Source organism: Macrotis lagotis, chromosome 4, assembly GCF_037893015.1.
Source record: "Macrotis lagotis isolate mMagLag1 chromosome 4, bilby.v1.9.chrom.fasta, whole genome shotgun sequence".
NCBI lineage: Eukaryota > Metazoa > Chordata > Mammalia > Peramelemorphia > Peramelidae > Macrotis > Macrotis lagotis.
Window position 1 is genome coordinate 202,271,933 of NC_133661.1, and position 23,054 is coordinate 202,294,986.

A 23,054-nucleotide genomic window follows, 5' to 3' on the forward strand; every position below is an offset into this window, starting at 1 on the left:
AATCCTGGCCCTCCATGTTGTCTCCTAGGGCAAAATTGCTTATCTCTCTGACTCCAGTTTCCTCATCTGTAAAATGGTAGCTCAGATGAAATGATCTCTAAGGTCTTTTCTAGCTTTTAAGATTAGGACTCCATGACTTCAGAAGTCATCGGATCTGGTCCAAGCCCTTGAATGAATCTACTCTACAACAATCCTCTATATCCATGGATCACAGTATTTATTACTAAAGGGTCCTTGGGGTCAATTAGTTTGCATGAGAAGCCTGGAGTCCAGAGAAGGGAATTATTGGCATTATCTTGCTCAAATTCTCACAAATAAAGTCAAGAATCATAGCCAGATTCTCTGAATTCAAATCTAATGTTCTTTCCTTTGGCACATCCTTGATCTGAGATCAGAGGATCAGAGAATCAGATATAGGTCCTCCAGCTTCCAATTGAAGATCTCCCATGATGCTGGTACTGCCAGCATCTCAGTATCCCCTTCTGGAATGGCCTATTCCAAGTGTTGGGAAGATTTCCTCTTGCCTCCCTGGGCCTTACACCATTTTACAATTCTAAGGACAAAGTTTGCTCTCCCTTTCACAAACCTTCCAATAATCTGAAGCTGACATATCCTGCCTCCCCTCTTCTCCTCTCCCCCTAAATCTTAATTTTTCCATTTCCTCTATTCTTTCAATCCATTTTTGTCTGGGAGAGCTCTTCCTTGCCAGGCTTTTGCTCCTTCTCGACTCTCTCCAGCTGGTCAGTGTCCCTTCTCAGATACGGCAGCTAGAACTTCACATAATCATGACCTGGGCACAGCAGGACTTGCAACCTCCTTACTCTGGACAGTGCCCTTCTCTTAACAGGCCTAAAACTGAATGAGTCATTTCTTTTTGATTTGGCTGCTGATTCTTGTTGGGTTTGTAAGTCACAAAAGACCCACATTCTTTATTTTTTTTTTAAATCTTTGTTTAGTTTTTAACACAACAGATACTTTCCAGCAAATACCCAAACAAACCCAAACAAGTACTACATTCCTGAAAATAGTTAAACAAAACCACTTTGATTTTTTTTTTCACATGAACTCTTCCCCCTTCATACTTGCATAGTTCACTATTTTGAGCCCAATTGCAAGATTTTCTATTTCTTTCTTTCTTTTTTTTTGCAAGGTAATGGGATTAAGTGGCTTGCCCAAGGCCACACAGCTAGGTAATTATTAAGTGTCTGAGGCCAGATTTGAACCCAGGTACTCCTGACTCCAAGGCCTGTGCTTTATCCACTGCACCACCTAGCTGCCCCCATGGATTTTCTATTTATTTTTAACCATGATGCAATGATAAGAACTCTGGGTTTAGAGTCAGTAAACCTGTATTCAAATGCTATCTCAGGCATTTATCATATGACACTAGGCAAATTATTTCATCTTTTTTTGGGCCTCTGTTTCCTCATGTGTAAAACAAGAGGAAATGGTCCCCAAGGTACCTCATTGATTCTATGATCTACCAGCTTTATCCCACTGATGTTGAGATTTGGGGGAATCCTAATTCAATCTTCCAATTAATTCATTCTCTCTTGGATTTCAATAAGCGTGCCATTTCAAATTCAATGACTATTGACATCAGTGCTTTCATCCAAGGAACAGAAAATTTGAACACTTACTCAGAACAGCAGCAAAGGCTGAGACCTAGGGTGACTGGTAGAGACACTGATCCATGAATCAAAATTCTTCTGGTACAATCAATCAGCTCTAAATCCACTTTATAAAACTTAATCCATATCTCTACTTTGCCCATAAGTTTATCAGGAGACACTTTATTGTCTTGCCTAAATCCGGGCATTCCATGTCAGTGGCCTACAGTCAGAAGGACCCAAGTTCAAATGTGGCCTCAGATAGTTGCTATCTATGTGACTTGGGCAAATCATCTGGTTTGTCTTAGTTTCCTCATCTGATTATACTAGCACTTACCTCTCTGGGTTGTTATGTAATGATAATTGTAAAATGCAGCAAAATGCCTGCCACCTAGTAAATACTATATGAAAGCTAGCTGTTATTACTTGATTTACTAGTCTAGCCACCTGTCAAAAAGCAAATTAGGTTAGTGTGGGTAGAATGATCTACATTGATTCCTCCTTTCGAAATACTGACAAATGACTATTTTAATGATCTATTCTAAGGTGGGTTTTTTTTTTCATTTTAAACTAAGAATTAACATTAAGGTTTCCATCTACAAGCTTGTAGAATGAGGACCAAAATATATGTTGTCTCTGAAGATGGTTGTCAGCATCCACTGAGAATGCATGTGAATCATGCGATCAGCTTTTATTAGCTTGGGACAGTGACCTTGACATCACAGGACTTCATTGAAACTCTGGCTCTCTTGTTCTGCTACCTCTGGTGGTAACTTCTCTGCCTCATCCATAAAATGAAGGAATTGATTGAATTGAAGGATGATTACTGAGGCCCCCTTTCCATTTTTAAGTCCTATGACACTGTGGTTCAAAGCTTTCACTGTTTTCCATTTATTTGAAAGGACATTTCACTAACAGTTGATCAACAATCACCTCCATGAGTTCTTTCAGAAGCCGAGAATGCAGGACGTCCAGACCAAGTAACCTGAACTCATTAAGGGCAGATCAGGATTCACCATATGGGTTCAATGGTGTGTGCCCTGGCTCATGGGGTCACAGAGTCAAACATACTGGAATGACTAAACACCACCACTACAGATTCTAATTCCTGGATAAACAGTTTTGTTCTCTCTACCACATTCTGAAAAGAATTCTTCTTAGTAGAGAAAATAGAAACGAAAAAAGGAGTCATGTAATTCTGTTTTATTTCCATCATTTAACTTCCCATTCACACTAAGTTGAGATCTTATTCCTTCTTTGGTCTTTCTCTTTCTTCCTCAAGTCTAAAAGTGGCTTTTATCCTCTTTACCAAAAGCTTGAGCACAAGAAGGGATTTAATTTTCCCCAATCTATTCTGATGGGACCTTGCCATTTTTTTGTATCTGTTGTTACTGTAAATAGTGTTTCTGTCTCTTGTATTTGTAGTTTTTCCAATGTAAATTTATAGAGAATATCTCTATTCAGTCATCTAATTCTTGTTAAACATCTCCTTTTTATTTTCAAAAGCAATTTGACTATCACTATTATTTCATTTTTGGAAGTCTGCTATTGCCCTTTTTTTGTCTGTTTTGTTTTAGGTTTTTGCAAGGCAAATGGGATTAAGTGGCTTGCCCAAGACCACACAGCTAGGTAATTATTAAGTGTCTGAGACTGGATTTGAACCCAGGTACTCCTGACTCCAAGGCAGGTGCTTTATCCACTACGCCACCTAGCTGCCCCTTCTACTATTGCACTTAACCGAAACTCCTTTTAAATGTTTTCTAGCCTTGGATCCTTCCTGTCCTCTCACACTACTCCCCTGATTCTACTTTTTTAAAGTCCTACATCCTGACAATGCTGGAGGGAGGAGAGCCCTCTTTATCTATCATGGTAAACTAAGAGCATATAGCCATTATCTCCCAAGGTTTCCTTCATTCTTATTTGAATTTCACTCTTTCGTCTTTGTTAGTTAGAACAAAAGTCAGCAATATGGGAATTTGTTTTGCCTAACTATGCATATTTATTATAAGGATTTTATTTTTCCTTCTTCCCCCCCCCCCAGGGGTGAGATGTATGAGGGGGAGAGAATAAATACTTGTGATGCTTAGTATATTTCCACTATGACAGTATATTTGATTCACCTTCTTCCTTTGAGTTACACTAAAATGCTTTGTCTTTTGCTTCTCATCAGGATTTCCACACAGGTGAATATCTTGATGTAAAGTGCTATCCCACTGATCTTTATGTTAAATCAATTATTTTGAATAAGGTGTATCCTTCCATTGCAATATCCCAGTCATGAATCACATCCCTTTAAGACTTAGTGATCTCTATGGATTATATTTCCCTCTCATGTAATTTCTCAAATTCATGACACATACTTCATGTATTATGTATGACATCTGCCCCTCTTCCTCATTATTGTTCCTACAGATTCCCAAGTGCCTCTTCCTTTACCACCCTTTGTCATGCTTGCTGCCTCCTCTAGAGTACTGGGTTTGGCTACTGTACCTGGACTCCTTTGTACCTCACATCCTCTCCTCTCAAATAGATTTTCATTCTGTGTGTATTGTTTCTAGGCAAGAATCTGCCCTTCTTATATCCTAAGTAACAGTCCAGAAAATGACATCTTTGACACCAACATCTCACTTGCTAGTCACTTCCTACACCCTCTGTTCCCTTTTAAGGTTGCCTTGATTGGTAACAATTGTGCCTCTAAATCCTTTGATTACCTATTTCTCCAGGGCTCTACAATTCCTGGAGATGTTTTCCAGGGTCTTTCTAGGGTAGCCCGGGTTCCCATACATATCTTCTAAATTCTCAGAGATCTTTAGCAACTACATTCTAATACCTTTTCCCCTCTTGACCCTCATATGCCCCTGAATTAGATTCTCTTTGAATTCCTTATGTTCTTTTTCTTTTCTTTGTCTTCCTCCCGAGAGTTTTTCCTCATTCTGTTAAGAATTCCCCCCATCATCCCCAACCTTCTGCAAAGCAGAGAAGTCAGCTCTGCTTTGTCCATTTCTGAATGATTCCCATGGTCCATCAGAGAAGATGGCCAAAAAGCCACTTCCTCCCACTCAGGAAGAAATCAAAGAATTTTAGATCTGGAAGGGACCTTAAGGATCACCTAGGTCAATCCTTTCATTTTAAGGATGTTGGTCTTCTTACTCCTAGTGCTCCTTTCTCTTTAGGAGTTGAGTAGGACCATGTAGGCCGTTTGGTCTCATTTTATAAGTGAGGAAAATTGAGACCCAGGGAGTTTAAGCAACTTTCCCAAGGTCATACAGATAGTAGATGACAAAGGTAGGATTTGGATCCAGTCCTGGATCAGAAGGTCATCAATCTAAAGTTGGAAGGGACCATTAAGTCATCTAATCCAACCACTTCATTTTACAGATGATGAAACTGAGACCCAGGGATTGCCTAATTTAGGGTCATATAAGTAGAAAGCATCAGAAACAAGATTTGAATCCAGGTCAAAGGATCATCGGTCTAAAGTTGGAAGACATCTTAAGAGGTATTTTACAGTTAAGGAAACGGAGGTGCCACACAGATAGTAAGCATCAGAGGTAGGATTAGACTCCAAAGCTCTTTCCACATTGCTTTAACCATAAGGCTGAAGACATCACTGACATGTACTAATTAAACCCAAAGAGAGACAACAGAAGCAGCCTAATTTTAGTAGGAAAACAGCCTTGCTAGTGTCCTCACTCCTGCTCTGCTCTGTTTTTAAGCCAATTACAATCAGAGCCCCAGGACCTCATGAGGATAAAATGAAATATTAAAGTTTAAGAAAAAACTTCCGGGCTGGGATGGAGGACTCTGCTTTGGAGAAGCAAAGAACAACATTCTTCCTCATGTGTTCATGTCTTCTGAAGCACAGTTTCTCCAGAAAATCTTTCTAGAGGTTCTCCTTCTCTCCTCTGCTAAGGTTGGGAGCTCTTGCTGTCTCATCCTTAGTCCCAGGTCCTGTAGGGGAACAGGGAGTCTGAGTTTAGGAGGGAACAGAAGACTTAGGGGTGTGGCTGCTTTTTTGTTTTTTTCTCCTCCCCCAAACTGAGATCCTTTTTAACTCTCTGGCCTTGTCTACAACTCCAATCCCCTTCCCTTTTTAGAAGAATTGTTGGGAGCAGGCCAGTAGTCTTTGGAAATGACCAAGAATATAACAAAAAAAAGCAACCACTACCACCACAGTAATAACAACTAGTATTTTGAGTATAGCTTTATGTTTGCAAAGTACTTTATAAATATCTCATCCTCACAACAGCCCTTGGAGGTGGGAGCTACTATTTTACAAACAAGGAAACTAAGGTGGACAGGTGAAATGCCTTGTCCAGGGTCATTGAGCTAGTCAGGAGTCATATATCTTTTTGACTCCAGGTCTCCACTGCACCACCTAGCTACCTACATCTCAGTCTTGTTTATGAGAGATACTTGTTGACCAACTGTCCTTCACATAGAGACAATGTGTTAGAGTGGGAAGAACACTGTACTTGAGTCCAGAGAAACTTGGATTTGACCCATGCCTTTTACACTTAGGAGATGCTGTGTGATCACTGGCAAGCCACTCCCCTGTGGTAGGTGTAATACCTGTGCTTAGGTCCACAAATCTGTAAAGCTGAGATAAGAGGGGCAGCTAGATATTTCTTTTTGTTTGGTTGGGTTTTTTTAGGTTTTTGCAAGGCAAATGGGGTTAAGTGGCTTGCCCAAGGCCACACAGCTAGGTAATAATTAAGTGTTTGAGACCAGATTTGAACCCAGGTACTCCTGACTCCAGGGCCGGTGCCTTATCCACTGCGCCACCTAGCTGCCCCGTACAGTTAGATATTTCAGTTGAGAGAGAATGCATGGCCTAGAGGCCTCAGATACTTACTGGCTATGTGACCTTGGGCAAGTCTGTGTAATTGTTTGTCTCAGTTTCCTCATCTGTAAAATGGGCTAGTGAAGGAACTGAGAAAAGGCTCCAGGAATAACCACAAATGAGGTCACAAAGATTCTGACATAGCTGAAAACTATCAAATATCATACCACCAAAACATAGATAACTATTTTTGTCCCTCTGGTTTCTATAAAGCCATTTTAAACACCATGTAAAATGTAACTATTCCTAGTAGACTAAGACCTGTAATTTCTTTGGTGTGGAAAATTCCTGGTATGTAAATAGCCTCTAACAATAAGGATGTAAATTATAGGCTTGCCCAGAGCCCTGGGAGTCATCTTCACATATTTATGGCAGAGGCAGTACTTGAACTCAGGTCTTTCTGTCCCTAAGGCCAGCTCTTCAGGCATTACCACAGGCTGCTTCCCCTGGTATTATTATTATTAAATTATGTATGGGAGGGAACATGAAGCTGAAAAGAATCCCAGAACTGGTTTTTTGTTTTGTTTTGTTTTGTTTTGTTTTTAGGTTTTTTGCAAGGCAAATGGGATTAAGTGGCTTGCCCAAGGCCACAGGGCTAGGTAATTATTAAGTATCTGAGACAGGATTTGAACCCAGGTACTCCTGAAGCCAGTGCTTTATCCACTGCACCACCTAGCCGCCCCAGAACTGGTTTTTCTTAGGGTTTCCCCCCTTCCTTATAGATCTAGGCTGGGCTGTGGTATAGACAATACTAGACTATGACACAGACAGCTTGGTGAATGGAATCCCTTCATGAAAGATTGCTGTAGTCATAAGAGTAATGCCTGTAGATTGGCATTTTATGGAATATGGTTCATTCATTTCTGTGTGTCCTTGCTCCCCCATATCACACATGTTCCCATCTAACTGTAAGTACTCCCACCTCCCTATATAGGGCCCAAGTAAACCTTGCAGTAGAAGTAGAAGAAGTCTAAGTGAGGGAGAGAAGAACACCAAGGGAAGGAGGCAAAAATCTGTAAGAAATGATAAATAGGCCAAATGATGGTCATCTGTGTCCAAGATCTTGGGATGCCCTTTCCATCTCCATGAGATTTCATATTCCATAACCATACACTAAGCACGGGTTCAGAGTCCAATGTGAAATGACTGGAAAGATCATTTAGTAGACTACTTTGCAGAAAATGTTAGTTATTATCTAAGTGTTGGTTATTATTATTCCAGAAAGTCAGAGGCTTGGGCCTGTTCTGCTTGCCTTTTTGCCTTCAGTAGACAGACAAGTAGGTTCTTGATCAGATTTCTTTTGACCTCAGAGAATTCTTATGGAAATTTTGCAGGAGTCACTCTAACTCTACTGTGGCTTCCTAGGTCTTAACTGTAACAGAGAGTGAGGTTCCTTTCTTCCCTTAGTAGAGGGGATCTGAAAGACTGGGCTACTCAAAGATGAAGATGAGACATAAGGAAGAGAGGAAAATAAATAAAGTAAATAGGAACATAGGAAGAAAGACTAAAATTATAAGGAGTGGATTTGCCCAAATTAGATAGGCTCAGCCCAGCCTTATTCTAGACATCTTATTTGGAAAATTATTTCCTGGACACAGAAGGAAACACAGGATGCCCCTTACCAATGAAATGGCCTGGGGCTGGAGGCTGCATGAAGTCTTGTGTAGCTCTCTCTAAAGGTTCGGTTTTCCTCTGGAGCTTAAAGGAAGGCATCCTCCTGTGAACATACAATTCCTTTCTCTCAGGGGAACCCAAGGTAGCCTATGACCTAATGACATCTGGCTGTCTGTCATGGCCCACATTTGGCCATTGAAACAGGAAGAAATAGGGCAGCGCTGAGTTTAAGGGCTCAGAGTTTCAGGAAGAGCCCCCAAGTACTAACCTCTGTCTCCAAGGGTAGCTAAGGACATCCAGAGACATGGAGGTCATCTTCTAAGAAGCTGATTGAGCTCAGAGGATGGTATCTCTTCCACCCAGTACAGCCCACACTCTTTAACCGGGTCCCCTACCTGGGTAGGATGATCTTGCTGGGCAGTTTCTCAGCAGGGTGTCCGCTGAAGTTGCTGAGAGGTCTGGCTCTGGGCTCTAGGTCAAATCTGTGGGCCTCAGGAAGAGCTATGGGCAAGATCAGATCAGAAGTTCAGCAACTGAGTCTTCTCCAGATAGGCCTCCCTTTCTCTGCTTCATGCTTTCCTCCAAAATCCAGACTGACTAAATGGAGTTTTTCAAGAAATAATTATTTATTTACCCTTTCTGATGGGTCCAACATTGTGTCAACTACTTTGGGGTTTCTGTGCTTTTCTACTAAAAGAGGGATTCTAAGAAAGACTGAACTCAGGAGATCCAAACTGAGGATAATGAGGAGCCAAGGCACGAATTAGCCTAGGAAAATGCTGCATCCAGAGAAAGAACAATGGAGTCTGAATGCAGATCAAAGCATACTGTTTTCCCTTTTTTAATTTTTTTGTTTTTTATTTCTCATGGTTTCTCCCTTTTGTTCTGATTCTTCTGTCACAATATGACTAATATGGAAATATATTTAGCATGATTTTGCATGTAAAACCTGTATCAGATTGCTTACTGTCATGGAGAGAAAATTTTACAAAAAATTAATGTTGAAATAAATGCTAGTTGACTGTATAAAAATAAAATAAAATAAAAACTGGGGGGAAAAAGTATCCTAAATCAAGATTCTTAAGTGGGAGTCTATGAACCCCTAAGGAGTTGGTAGATAGATTATACAGTATCTTTCTATCCCATACCTCTGAACTCAGATGGGGAAAAAAATTATTACCTCTTTATTTTAACTAATTTTTAACTGAAATTTTGAATTTCCTTAAATTATTTAAAAATATTATTCTGAGAAGGGGTCCAATGACACAAAAAAAGGAAAACACCTATCTTTAGGCATTCTCTAAGAGATACATGAACAAACAGTTCTTAAGAGAAGAACTTGTAAAGTATTCAAAACCATAAGCTTTAAATGCTTTAAATCACCAATGGTAAGATAAATGCAAATCAAAACATCTCTCAGGTTATCAAAAATGATGAAAAGGAGCAATGTTGGGCTTGAGGGAAGATAGGCACACTAATACATTGTTGGTGGAACTCTGAAATGGTACAACCATTTTGGAAAGTAGTTTGGAATTATACAAATAATGTGACTAAAGTGTTCATATCCTTTGAACCAGAAACTTCTACTGAACTTATACCCCAAGGACACCATTCTTAAGAAGAAAGTTCCCATATACTCCAAAACATTTATAGCAGCATTTCTTGTAATAGCTAGGAATTGGAAACAAAGTAGATGCCCATTGAGTGGGAAATAGCTAAACAAAATGAATGTAATGGAATATCACTGTGCTTTAAGAAATGTTATGTGATGAATACAGAGAAGCATGGAGAGATCTATATGAATTGATGCCGAATGAAGTAAGCAGAGTCAAGAAAAAAAGATATCCAATAACCCCAACATTGTAAATGGGAAGAACAATCACACCCAACCATAATGGGTTTCATCAGGCTAGCTGGGGATCTGTGTCACTGGGAGGCACCCAAGATTAACAGTGAGTGCTATGTATATTGGGAAGGGGTCTAAGAAGATCTCTGCCTCTTCCCATTCACAATTATAGTTGTGGGAAAAGGAATTCCTAGAACAGTTCCTATATGAATTAGTTAATTTCCAAAAGTGGAAAAATTTCCAGTAGAGGCAAAAAATCCTAAATTAATTGTGAAAGGATAAAGTTTGGGGAAGTTCCCAAGAAATAACTGTCATGTGGTAGAAGCGTAGAAGGTGACTAAAGAGATCTGGGTTCTTGTCCCAGGTCTGCCACTAACTGGCTCTGTGTCCTTGGACAAATTAATTCAACCTCTCTGGGACTCACTTCTCTCCTCCATGAAATGGAGATAATGATCTTTCTCTCTCTCACAAGGTTACTAATGAGGTTCAGAGAAGATAATGGAAAGAAAGGAACATTGAAAAAAGGTAAAATTAAGTAAAGTATGAAACAAATATGATTGATTATGAACTGAACAGATTCTAGGGAGTAAAACCCAGATTGCTCCAACTTCCTTTGCCCTGTTTATCCCATGGGACCTACCAGTGCTGCTGCTCAGGGCTTGCAGAGGGAGACCAGGTTGTCCTTCTGGTGATGTTGGAAGCTGGATTTCAGAACTGTTACTATGCCTGGCACCATAGACCATAAAAGGATAAAAAAAAATAATTATATAATTACAGACTTTTAGAACTAGAATCATCACCCACTGATTCTTCATTTGAAGTACAAAAAAGATGATAGTAGCAACTGAGAAAAGACCTTTGTTGTATTATTTCTTCACATTTAGTAAGTAATAGAATTTCAAATCTGACTTCTGATGCTTTCTGGATAAGTCATTTAACCCCCATTGCAGTTTCCTCATCTGTAAAATGAACTGGAGAAGGAAATGGTAAGCCACTCTAGTATCTTTACCAAGATAACTCCAAATAGGGTCACAGAGAGTTGGACACGATTGAAAAGCAACTAAATAATAACAAAGCTGAATAACATTTTCAGTTCCCTGAAGATTTTATTTTTGTAAGGATGTCCCTGACCATGCCAGAATTCAGCTTCAGAACATGCAAATACAACATCCTTGTATGTTTATAATACAGGGCTCTTGATTCATTATCCTCTCCTAGTTGGCAAGAATTACCCACATTATGATCAGTTTTATAAGCATTTTAAAAGTGTTCAGAGAATAGCCTTTGCTCGGAAAGGAATTCTCTCTAAAACAAATATATTCTGCAGTTTCCTGATTTCCTAGATTCATTCTACTAATTACAACTAATTTTCTAGCTCTGCTCACTTTGAAATACCAAAACCATCCATCAGTCAACTGGATTGAGTCATTTTACAATATTTTGCCTTTTTAATGAGCACAGGGCTGAAGATGAGGTTACCATTGGATCATTTTCATTGATTGTGAGATCCTCAAGGGCTAAGACTTTTGCTTTTCTTTGTATACCCAGCATAAAGATCAAATCAAATAAGATGGTAGTTGTAAACATATGAACCATTATAAACTCTTCCTTTAAATGAAAGTCCTTCATAACATAGTCCCAACCCATCTTCACAATTTTCCCTGTGCTCTAGGATTCAAACAAATGGACCTTTTCTCTGATCTCACATTTCCTGTCTTGTCACTCTCTGAGCTTTGGTCCTGGCAGTGACCCATTCCTTCCTCTTTACCTCTGGCTCATAGAATCATCTCTCTGCAATCTTCCTTCCAAAATTACCTTAGAATTTCTAAATCTAGGAGGCAGCTAGGTGGATCAGTGGATAGATTAGGGTCTGGGATCCTAAGATCAAATTGGCCTTAGACACACTAGCTGTGTCATCCTGGGCAAGTCACTTCACCCTATTTGCCTCAGGTTCCTCATCTGTAAAAGAAGTTAGAGAAGGAAATGGCAAACCACTCTAGTATTCCCCCCCCAAAAAACCCCCATGGGCAATGGGGTCACAAAGCATCAGACCTGAGCAAGCAACAACAAATTTCTAAGTACCCTCAATTGCTTTGTATGATATTCTTCTACATGTACCTGTTGTCTTCTCCAAAAGAATAAATCTTTGAGCTCAGAGATTACATCATTTTTTAGTCTTTGCATCCACATCCACACCACAGGCACATGGTAGAGGCTTAATAAATTCTTTTTTTAATATATATTTTATTTACAGCAATGGGATTAAGTGACTTGTCCAAGGTCATGAAGCTAGATAATTATTAAGTGACTGAGACAGGATTTGAACTCAGACCCTCCTGACTCCAGGGCCAGTGCTCTATCCTTGTGCCACCTAGCTGATCCAGCTTAATAGATTCTTGGTCATTGTTCAGTTAGAGGATTCTGAAACATAGGAGTCTGTCTCTGGGACTGCAGTGCTATTTTGTAATTTGTTTTTCTGTGTTTTGCTAATTCTCTTCCTTTCTACTATCATCATCTGCTGGTATCAACTATTTAAATTGCTGCATCTGTCTCTAACATCCACCATCGCTTCTGTGGTCTGCTGTATCTGCTGTTTGCCCATTCTTTTGTGCCATCGAGGTGGCATGGTAGAGAGAACTGGACTTGAATTCAGGAATTTATTGAGTCATGTTCAATTCTTCATGATTCCTCTTGGGGTTTTCTTGGCAAAGATATTGGAGGGATTTGCCATTTCCTTCTCCAGTTCATTTTACAGGTGAGGAAACTGAGGCAAATAGTGTTAAGTGACTTGCCCAGGGTCACACAGCTAGTGTCTAAGGTTAGAGTTGAATTCAGAAAGATGAGTATTCTTGACTTCAGATGGGCACTCTGCACTGTGGCTCCAACTTAACTGCCTGACTTCAAAATCCATCCTCAGATACTCTGGGCAAGTCACATCGCCTCTACTTCTGTCCTCATCTATGGAGAGATAATAATAGTATCTCCTTCTCAGAGTTGTTGTGAGGTTTAAATGAGATAGCTTGTATAATGTTCTTTGCAGACCTTAGAATGCTACATAAATACTGGTTGCTAATTATAATTATTATAATTGGTATTATGCTACTTCTTTTCCCTTCTCCCAAATTACTAGATTTTCTTGTCAAGTAGATCCCTGTTATAATTATCACTAAGAAATGAAAATGCTTCTCTCCTGATTAGCAAATAAAACAAAGGACATCCTTTTAAATTATTCTAATTTTTTTTCTTTCTTCCCAGTCTTTTTAGTGGGAACCTTTTATCTCTTTCCCTCAGGACCCCCAAAGAAGTGACCATTCCAGAAGACTTGCATGATCTGATGTTGAGTGAGATGAGCAGAACCAGAAGAACATTGTACACCCTAACAGCAACATGGAGGTGGTAATCAACCTTAATGGAACAATTTTAGGGTATCCGTGATGGAGAATACCATCTGTATCCAAAGAAAGAATTGTGGAGTTTTAACCAAAGATTAAAGTCCAGGACCTTTAATTTTTTTAAAAAAAAATTGTCTTATGTACTACATCATTTTGTTATTTATAACATTTTGTTTTCTCAAGGTCATGATTTCTCTACCAACATATTCAATTTTGATCAATGTGAAGTATGGAAATAAGGTAAAGATCATCAGGCTGCCTTCTATGGGGGGATGAGGGAAGGGAGGATGGAGGAAAAATTTAAAATTCAAAACCTTACAGAAAATGATAGGTAGAAACAACCTATTGTATATAATTGGAAAACAAATACAATATTAACATAAAAAAAAAGAATAGAAAACTGTAAAAGGAAAAAAAGTGACCATTCCAGTATGAACTCTAAGATACTCTAAGAGGAGTGTCTCTGCCTCCAGGAAGCCAAGTATCTCCTTATCTATTATGTCCCAAGGATCACATGTGACTATCTTCCCTCAAAGCCCGAGGGATTCTCACCTCAAGTAGAAAGTGGCTTCCCTTCCAAGGCTGCCACTCGGTTTTTGGTACTGGGCTCCTGTTGGGTTATGAAGGTCTGGGAAAGTGACATCCTGAGAAGAGAAAGAGATGAGGTCTCAACACTGACTCCTCTAGTCTTTGTTCCCATATCTCAACTTTTTCTCACTGTGAACCTCTCCCTTTTTTGAACTCTCTCCAGCCATTACTACCCCCCTTCCTTAATCTTCTGGGTTCTGCCCCATGTACCTCACATATTTTTCTCTTGTTTAGGAGGTCCCACCACAGTGCCCCATCGTACTTCTTCCAGGGACTCCCATCTAGCTGCAATGACAAACCATGGACAGTGAGATTGGTTCTCCTCTTCCTCTTCCCTTCTCCCCCACCCTTGACTTTCTCTTCCTGTTCAAACAACTGGGTTTAAGTGATTTAAGGAATAGGTATCTTTGAGGCTCCTTCAGTATGGCATGGAAAATGATGATTGTCAGCTCAAGTCAGAGTCCTTCTTCCTTGGGATTCTGAAGAACAACTGATGGGCTGTACTGCTCTTTACCATCCATGGTGAGCTGTGATTGGGAGCCAGACCCACAGAAACAGCAGTATCCTGGGGTGGGGATCCACTGACAAAACTAGATTATACACACCTTAATTGGAGTAAACCATTTGGACCTAGTTCAGATAACTCCATCTTCTGTTTATCTGGAGGACTCAAAGGAGTCTAGTCCTCCTATTGTGGGAAGAGAAAAGAAAACAGAAGGAATCTCTTCTCTTGCAACTTACCTGCCTCCCTGAAGGTAAGAACTGTGGTTTTTCCTTCATTTTCAACCCCTCCAGGGTAGGGGGATCCTTTAGACCCTGAAAACAAAGGACACGGATGATGAGAAATGAGAGGTTGGAAGCTAGTCCTGGGGTCAGTCTTCCTTTTCTATTGGTAGCCCCAGTGCTAAGTACATAGTAGGTACTTAATAAAATTCATGTATTTATTTCCTTCACTCACAGAGCTGAAGTCACACAGATGGTAAAAAACTTAGTTGGGATTCAAACTCAGTTCCTCTGACCTCAAATACATTATTTTTCCCAATATATCACACCACTCTCTCTCTCTGCCCCAGTTTCCCAAGCCCCAGATCCTATGGTCTTTACTCACTAATATGGCTCCATGGGATAGGATGGGAGCAAAACTGGTCTCCCTTGTTTCCAAAGATTGTTCCCTTCTTGACTCCTCTTGCAGGGGGACTTTCTGCTTAACTGTTTGTAATGGGGAGAAGATGGAGGTGAAAGAAGTCCAGGGTTGCAAGGGGATCCTTTTCTGCAAGTTGCTCCTATCAGCCAATTTTGCTCCTGATCCCAGATATTCCAGGGGCCTCTTCTTGAGAGATGGGACTCGTAAACTTCTCTTTGCCATTGTCTTGGATGTTAAACCTTCTACTTCTACCTGCTCCAGCAGCTTCTGGTTAATCTGTGGGACCAACGCAGAGATAGGCTCAGACCAAGCCATTGACATAGGTTGTGGTATTCTCAAGTTAAGATAGTCTACCTACATCTCCTTTCCCTTCTCTCACTTCTAAGCCCTAAGAAACCCTGGTTCTCTATGGTTCCCATCTTTGCCTTGTCTCCAGTGTCAGAAGGGTTTTCCCTTTCTGTTTCCCATCCCTTTATAAGAGCATTTTATTCAGTCAACATTGATGAGATGCAGGAGCAGATGGGATTGGGAAAAAGAAGGGATGATACTGCAGGGTAGAAGGTTAAAAGGAGGGATGCTAAGTCATAATGATACCAAAAAGATAGGACCCCCACCCCCATCTCCCATACACTCTCTACCCTTGAAATTAGAATCTCTCTATTAGACCTTGGGACGCTATTTCCTTTCTGCCCCTTGCCCCCATACCTCAGTCTTTCTCTGCAGCTGGTCAAACTTCTCTTCCTGAGATGCCAACATCTTCTCAAGGTCCTGGTGCTTTCTAAGTAGCTCTTCTACATCAGACACTGAATTCTGGAAAGAAGTAGAATTGAAATAAGACTCAGATACCCAACCTTGTGCCAACCTACATATTCCCAGGCTTGTTTAGATTAAGAGCTCCTTGAAGGTGTACTATCTTTTGCCCCTTTTTGTATTTGCTATTACCTCTCACAGTACCTAGCATTACAGTAGGAAATAAGTATTTACTGACTGAATGTTCTCTGTTGTTCTTCAAGCACTCTTGTTCAGCTAAACTTGGCCTTCCATCTTCCACCTTCACCAGTTTGTTCAGGCTGACCCCTATGCTTGAAATTCTCAAGCCTACTTCTCATTTTCTTTCAAGGTTCAATACAAGTACCACCTCCTACATGAAGACATCCTTGGTCTCTTTTCTCTTTAAATTTTCCCTGCATTCCATGATCTTTCCTTGTTCCCATAATATTCTAAAGATTAAATATACATACACACATATCATAACTCTGATCCCATTCTGTAAACTCTGCCTTATTTTCCATTTTTATGTTCCCATACCCATCACTATACCAGCATACAACATTTAATTTCCTACCTCAGTACCTTGTTCAAGCTGTGACCTCTGTTCATGACTCTCACACTCCCTCCTTCACCCCTGCTCCTTAGAATCCCTGGTTGCCTTCAAACTTTAAGAGCTGCCTCTTACATGGGACCTTTAATTTTGCCCCAGAGTTTTCACCTCTCTTGCTTGCCCCAAATATCCTGTATTTATCCCGTACCATGCTTATATTTATATAGCTCCTCAATAACTCTCTCTCACCTTAGAATTTAAAATACTTGAGAATAGGGATTGTTTCATTTTTGTCTTTGTATCTCAGTGTATATAGGAGGTACTTTTTTAAAAAAATGAGAAAAGATAAGGGGAATATTTAATTAAATAAGCAACAAAAAATAAGAATTGGACAAATAATACAATTCACTTTCCAGAGGAAATAGTCTTTTAAGAAACCTTTTAACTTTGACTTTTTTTAAAAAAAAAAGAGCAAAAGATTTACCTTGCATAAAAGAGACATAATATTTGTTGAATTAATTTGTTGAACCAAATTCCTTGAGTGGTGAACTACTTTTATTTGCTTCCCAACTAGTCCTGTTTGGGCAGAAGTTCTGCCAGTGAATGAGAGAAGCCAGGGCCCCAAGGGAACCAGGAGAGGGTTGGGGGAGCAGGGTGTTGACTCACCCCAAGGTTGGGGTCCAGTAGGAGACTCTCTCTTGAACTCAGCCAATTGTCAGCCTTTTCTAGCTCCTGTCGGAGCTTTTGCATCTCCCAGTTCTCTTTGTACAACCCCTGTCGACATGCCCACTTTTCTTGCAATTCCTGTAGCTGGTCTCCCAGTTCTTGGAGCCACTCCTTGACCTGGATGATGATGATGAAGAAGAGGATGTTGGCAAAGGGCTTTACATGTTATCTCATCTGATCCTTATAGTAACTCTATGAGGCAGGTGTTATTATATATCTCCATTCTTCATATGGGGAAACTGAGGCACAGGGGGTTACGTGATTTGGCCAAGGCATGGGATAGAATTTGAGCTCAAGTCTTCATGACTACAAGTCTGATGCTCTATCTATTATACCACTAAGCTACTTCAGAAGACAGAGGATGGGCCCTGGTTGGCCAAGTGGGCAGGTCTAGACCATTCATAAGAGAGAGGCCTTGGGTTCCTAGCTTCTCCCACACTTTGAACTCCTGTTCTTCCACATCCTTCTCCCACCCCCACCCCCCAGTTTATTCTTTCCTTGTGTCCTTCTGCTCCCAACTCTTCACCTGTACTGACCTCTTGGGCCATAAAATGACCGCTGTCTGCCAACTGCTCTCCTTCTTGTTGGGCATCTTGCACTAGAAGCCCATGTTCCTCAATGTCTAGCCTGAGCCCCTCGTGCTGAAGCAGCTGTCGTTCTGCTCCACTCATGTCCCCACACAGTTCTTCCAACGTTACTAACCTCTGCATCTCTTGGGTCAGGCCTCTGTGGGACAGAGAGACTTGGGTCAGAGTGAGAAGAGTTAGAGACCAGAACTTGGAGAACTCAAAAGAGAGTCATTATAACAAAGAGAGACAGGGTGATGATGAAAGCCCACTACCTCTGTAGTCAGAGATCCTGGGTTCATATCTTACCCCTGATGACCTTGGGCAAGTATTTTATTTCTCTGGTCTCAGTTTCTTTGTCTATATAATGAATGTCTAGATTAGATTAGTGTCCTCTTAGGTCCTTTGAACTATAATCATCAAATAAATGTGAGAATGAAAAACAAAATGATCTGTACATTTAGTGAAAGCAAAAGAAGATCAATGGTCATCCCATGTGGACCATATCTGGAGAAAGTAGTTGGATCTAGATGGGGTAAGTTAAAAGGGACCTTAAGAGTCAGGTTCCTGAGAACTGATTGATAAATTTTCAGTGTGAGCATTTACACCTAGGACATCTGAAAACATTGCAAATCAGGTTTTGATTTACTGTTTTGTTGATTGTCCAAACTTAAGAAAGTGCAAAAAAATGCAGATTAAACTTAAAAGTGTTTTCCCATGCATATTTCTTTTCTGGAGAGTTGGTTTTTAAGCATTTACCAACACACTTTTATCCAAAACTAAAAGGAACATGAGTCTACTGGGTAAATGAGGTATTCCAATGAAGAAGCATTCCCTGCCCAGCAAGGACATGTGTTCTTCCCATTCCTGGGTCACCCCTATCCCCAACCCTAAAGATCCTGTTCCCATTATGGCAATCTCTTGGAGCTGCATTGCACCCACTAAGGATGGACCAATTTACAGAGGATGACCTAGGGGTACTTGGTATCAGCAACTGCAGCAATGGGCCTAAGGGTTTCCTGTCTCTCTTTATGTCTCTCATTCTCTTGTCTCTATTTCTGTGTCTGTCTGTCTCTCCCTTTTTCTGTGAGAATTTACTCTAGTTCTACCAGTTCTTTGTATCTCAGGAAAAACTATGAAAGAACAAAAAATAAGAATACCCAGAATGGGCAAGCATGGTTGGATTACAATCTGTACCATTGGAGAGAATTCCCACAGAACTCACAGAGCTATTTAACTACGGAGAGTTATCTGCCCCATTCTTTTCCATTCTTCAATGTACTATCTATTTGTGCTCTTTAAGGGGAAAAAGGCCCATCTCAGAATTTTAGAGTTGGAAGAGGCTTCAGAGACACCTCCAGGTAAGCCCATACCTGAAGAAGAATTCAGAGGATCAATGACTTAGAACTAGGAAGGGACCATACAAGTCAAGTCCAGTGCCTTCATTTTACAAATGAGAAAACTGAGGTCCTGAGATATTAAGTCATCTGTCCCTCTATAACACATCCAAGAAGGATCTTTCAACCTTTGGTTGAACATCGCCAGTGAAAAGGAAGCTACTCCCTCTTGTCTCCAGTCTAGTTCTGCTCTTGGACAGCAATTATTATTAGGACATTTTTCCTTGCTATCCAGTTTAAATTGGGCTCTTTGCCCCCTCTGACCAGTGTCCCTAGTTCTTCTAACCCATGGCACCTAATTCCTCTTGCATTTGAAGAGTGGTCATGTCCCTTCTGAGGCTTTTCTTTTCTAGCTGATTTAGTTGAATGCCATTGAGCATAAGCTCAAAGCCTTTCAACCATGCTGGTTGCCTTCCTCTGCATGTTTTCCAGTTTATCCTAGAACGTCTCTCCCACCCTATCACCCACCCAGACCAGAGCCCATCATTCCCCTTGTTGTTTGGCCAGGCCAGAGCACAGCAGGTCACCCCAGGGTGGACAGGCTCTATGAAGGGTAGAGAATGACTAGGCTGGGTCCCCACTCACAGCAGCTCTCTACAACGGCTTACGAAGATATGGCCATGTTCAGCTTGCTGCAGCCACTGGCCTCGATTCTGGGCCTTTTTCTCTAGAGCACTCCAAGATTCCTGCACCTCTGCCAGTCTCTCGGCCAAATTTTCCTGAATGGCTGGGTACAGCCGGCCCAGCCAGCCAGCTTCAGCCTGCACCCGACTCACTTCCTTCTCCATGGCCACCAGTTCCCGCTGCAACCAAGAACATTAGCACAACACATTCCCCTTGGACTTGTGCTCCCCGGCTTGGAATCCTCCTTCTGCCTTCCTTCTTCCTTTTCCCATCTTCTCCTCCCTCTCTCCTCTCCTTCTCTCTTTCTCCTTCTGCTTTTTAATTCTCTCTCTTTCTCCCATTCTTCCACATCCTTACCTCCTAGACTCCCTATTTTCCTCCCTCTTTCCCCTCAATTCTCTTTCTTTTTCCTTCATTCTTCCATATTCTCATCTCTAGACTCCCCCCTTTTCTCTTCCTCTTCTCCATCTAGCCATCCTTCTCTTACCCCCTCTTTCCCTCCTTCTCTGCATACCTCTCTCTAACTCTCTGTCTCTGTCTTTCTGTCTCTCTCTCTCTCTCTCTCTCCCTTAGACTTGCCACTCAAGCCTGTAGGAAAGGGAATCTGCTGCCTCTAAGATATCTGAGACTCCCTGACCTACCTCCAGGTTCCTCTGCTGTGCTTGAAGAGCCTGCACAGAAGACAGGTCATGGACATAATCCCCTTGACTCAGCACAGTGATCTTTTCCTGGATCCAGCTCCATAACTCTGCCGCTGCCTGATCGAAGCCATGGACCTCTCTGGCAGCAGCCAGGTTCTGGGAAGACAATAAAACACCTGGATGTATGACTGGCCCAATCCCTAGCTCGGGAATCAGATATTGGTCAGTTATTTTTCAGTCCTGTCTGACTCTTCATGACCTCAATTTGGTTTTTTTGTCAAATAACTGATGTGGTTCGCTACTTCCTCCTCCATATCATTTTACAGATGAGAAACTGAGGCAAACAGGGTTATGTGACAAACCCAGACTAGTAAGTGTCTGATGCTAGATCTGAATTTGGGTCTTCCTGATTCTAGACATGGTACTCTCCCCACTGGGCCACCTAGCTGCCCAAATGCTCTACATATATTCCATCTAAGCCTTGCCTGGAAGGTGGTTCCATTAGTATCATCATTTTACAAATGAGGAAACTGAGGTTTGGAGTGTTTAAATGGCTTGGCCAGGTTCATATAACTAGTATCTGATGTAGGATATTAATCCATGTTTTTCTGATTTCAAATGCAATAAACTCTTCTGCTTCCCCTCCAGTTTGTATCATCAATGACTTGCCTATCACAGGCACTTAAAGAGATGTTTGTTGGATGGAATTATAGGATTTAGAACTCGAAAACACTGTAGAGGTCATCTTTTCCACTCTCTTATTTTACAGTTGGGGAAACTGAGGCCCAATGAAGCAAAGGGATTGTACTAAGTCCATGTAGATAATTAAATGGCAGATCTAGGATTTGTCTTCTGACTCACATTCTCCTAAAACCACAGCACAAGAGATCAAGGGGTTGCTTACTATCAGAGTAACTTTGGCAAGTCATTTGACTTTCCTGGGACTAATTCTACATCTTTAAAAAATGAGGGGGTTGAATTAACCTCTACAGTCCCTTCCTGCTCTTGATCTATGATCTAGATGACCCAATGGATAGAGCTCTGCGTCTGGAGTCAGGAAGACCTGAGTTCAGATCCTACGCTTCAGACACTTAACAAGTTGTATGCCTTGGGTAAGTCATTTAACATCTAGCTGCCTCGATTTACATATTTTTAAAATGAGAATAAATACTAGCACCTCCCTTCCAGGGTTGATGTGAGGATAAAAATGAGATAATATTGTAAAGGAAAGAAAGCAATAAGCATTTATTAGATTCTCACTGTGTACTTGGTACTCTGTCAAGCTCTTTGCAAATACTGTAAATCTTAAAATACTAAAAAGACTAACCCTAGCTATTATTATTAATTATCTTATGAATGTGAGAAGAAGATCTAAGATGAAGAAGAGCTATAGTAGTGGAAGAGAAGGAATGGTAGGAAGGGAACAGAAAAAGCTGAGAAATCAGGGAGGGTTAGGATGGAGTTTTCTGTGGGGAGAGACACAGTATCATTTTTTTTTTTGCAGTTGATTTCACTCACTACTGCTGAAGTCTGGCCCTTAGATCAATTGATCAATCAATCGATTGAGCTTTCTGTCTGCCTGTCTGTCTGTCTGTCTCTCTGTTTTTTTCTCCCTCTCTCTCCTAGACTACAAAAATGTAATACCTTCCAAATATCTAGCAAGACATGAACTGCCTTTTAGAATTATATATCAGAAGTTTTCTTTCTTTCATGAACATATAAATGACAAATCCTGACAGTACAAATACAGATCTCAAGGTATCTCAACTAATTTACTGAACTGGAGTATTATCAAAGTCTGAACCTTAGCTCACAAATGTCTGATTTAACACTGGAAGATAATCATTTTTGAACAATATTTTAAAATAGATACCTCCATACCAAATACTCAATCTACAAGTTACATGGTACTTCCAATTCTTTTTTTTTTTAAATTTAAGGCAATGGGGTTAAGTGACTTGCCCAAGGTCACATGGCTAGGCAATTATTAAAAGTGTCTGAGGTCATATTTGAACTCAGGTCCTCCTGACTCTGGGGCAGGTGCTCCATCCACTGTGCCACCTAGCTGCCCTGGTACTTCCAATTCTTGAAAACTGTACACCACTCTGTCATATGTACCCAACTCTCTGTGACCATGAAGTCACTTACCTACTTTGAGATCTAACCTACCCATCTGTGAATGGGGACAATAACAATAGCACCCATCCTATAGAAACAGCTCCCTGGGGGAAAATGTATGCAAGGCATATTTTAAAGTTTAATGTGTACTTGGGGAATTGCTGAACAAATATGGAACATGAATGATATGAAGTACTATTGCTGTATAAGAAATCATGAGTGGCCAAACTTTAGAAAAGTCTGGAAAAGACTTGCATGAACTGATGTTGAGTGAAGTGGATAGAATGAGGAGTCCATTGTACATATTCAATTTAATGAGTACTACTAGCATTTTCTCCCTCACATTCTTAAATCTAAACTCAAATAGGAATAGATAAGGTAGCATATTGGCTTAGAAAATCACAAATTCACATTTTCTGTGTTTTATTGTATTTTTTAATTTTATTATACATTTAGCAATTACATTTTAATTTGGTTTGGGGACATTTAGTGAGAAGCTGCTGCCTCAATTTGGGAACTTCTAGACTAGACAAATAGCAAAACAAGAAACATAGTCCTAATTTATAGTTTTTGCTAATTTGGGCGTTTTTGCTAAGTTTAGTAGTCAGTTTTGGTATGAGTTGG

At 40.6% G+C, this 23,054-nt stretch overlaps 1 protein-coding gene across 5 annotated transcripts in view; it reads right to left on the reverse strand.

The window, feature by feature from the left end:
* Positions 1-956: 956 nt before the first annotated feature.
* The window catches only part of SPTBN5 (spectrin beta, non-erythrocytic 5), a 97,069-nt gene continuing 74,971 nt past the window's right edge, over positions 957-23,054 (reverse strand). For 4 of the 5 annotated variants that reach the window (XM_074235162.1, XM_074235160.1, XM_074235158.1 and 1 more), the window contains 13 exons: positions 20,313-20,468; positions 19,633-19,850; positions 17,621-17,810; positions 17,025-17,201; positions 15,743-15,847; positions 15,002-15,313; positions 14,635-14,709; positions 14,104-14,178; positions 13,858-13,949; positions 10,554-10,639; positions 8,463-8,568; positions 8,076-8,170; positions 957-5,561 (listed from right to left, as the gene is read on the reverse strand). In XM_074235162.1, coding sequence (XP_074091263.1) covers positions 5,494-5,561; positions 8,076-8,170; positions 8,463-8,568; positions 10,554-10,639; positions 13,858-13,949; positions 14,104-14,178; positions 14,635-14,709; positions 15,002-15,313; positions 15,743-15,847; positions 17,025-17,201; positions 17,621-17,810; positions 19,633-19,850; positions 20,313-20,468 — 1,755 coding nt within the window. In that variant the 3' untranslated portion in view covers positions 957-5,493. The remainder of the gene's footprint in view (positions 5,562-8,075; positions 8,171-8,462; positions 8,569-10,553; positions 10,640-13,857; positions 13,950-14,103; positions 14,179-14,634; positions 14,710-15,001; positions 15,314-15,742; positions 15,848-17,024; positions 17,202-17,620; positions 17,811-19,632; positions 19,851-20,312; positions 20,469-23,054) is intronic. The other variant, XM_074235161.1, reaches the window with a different exon arrangement.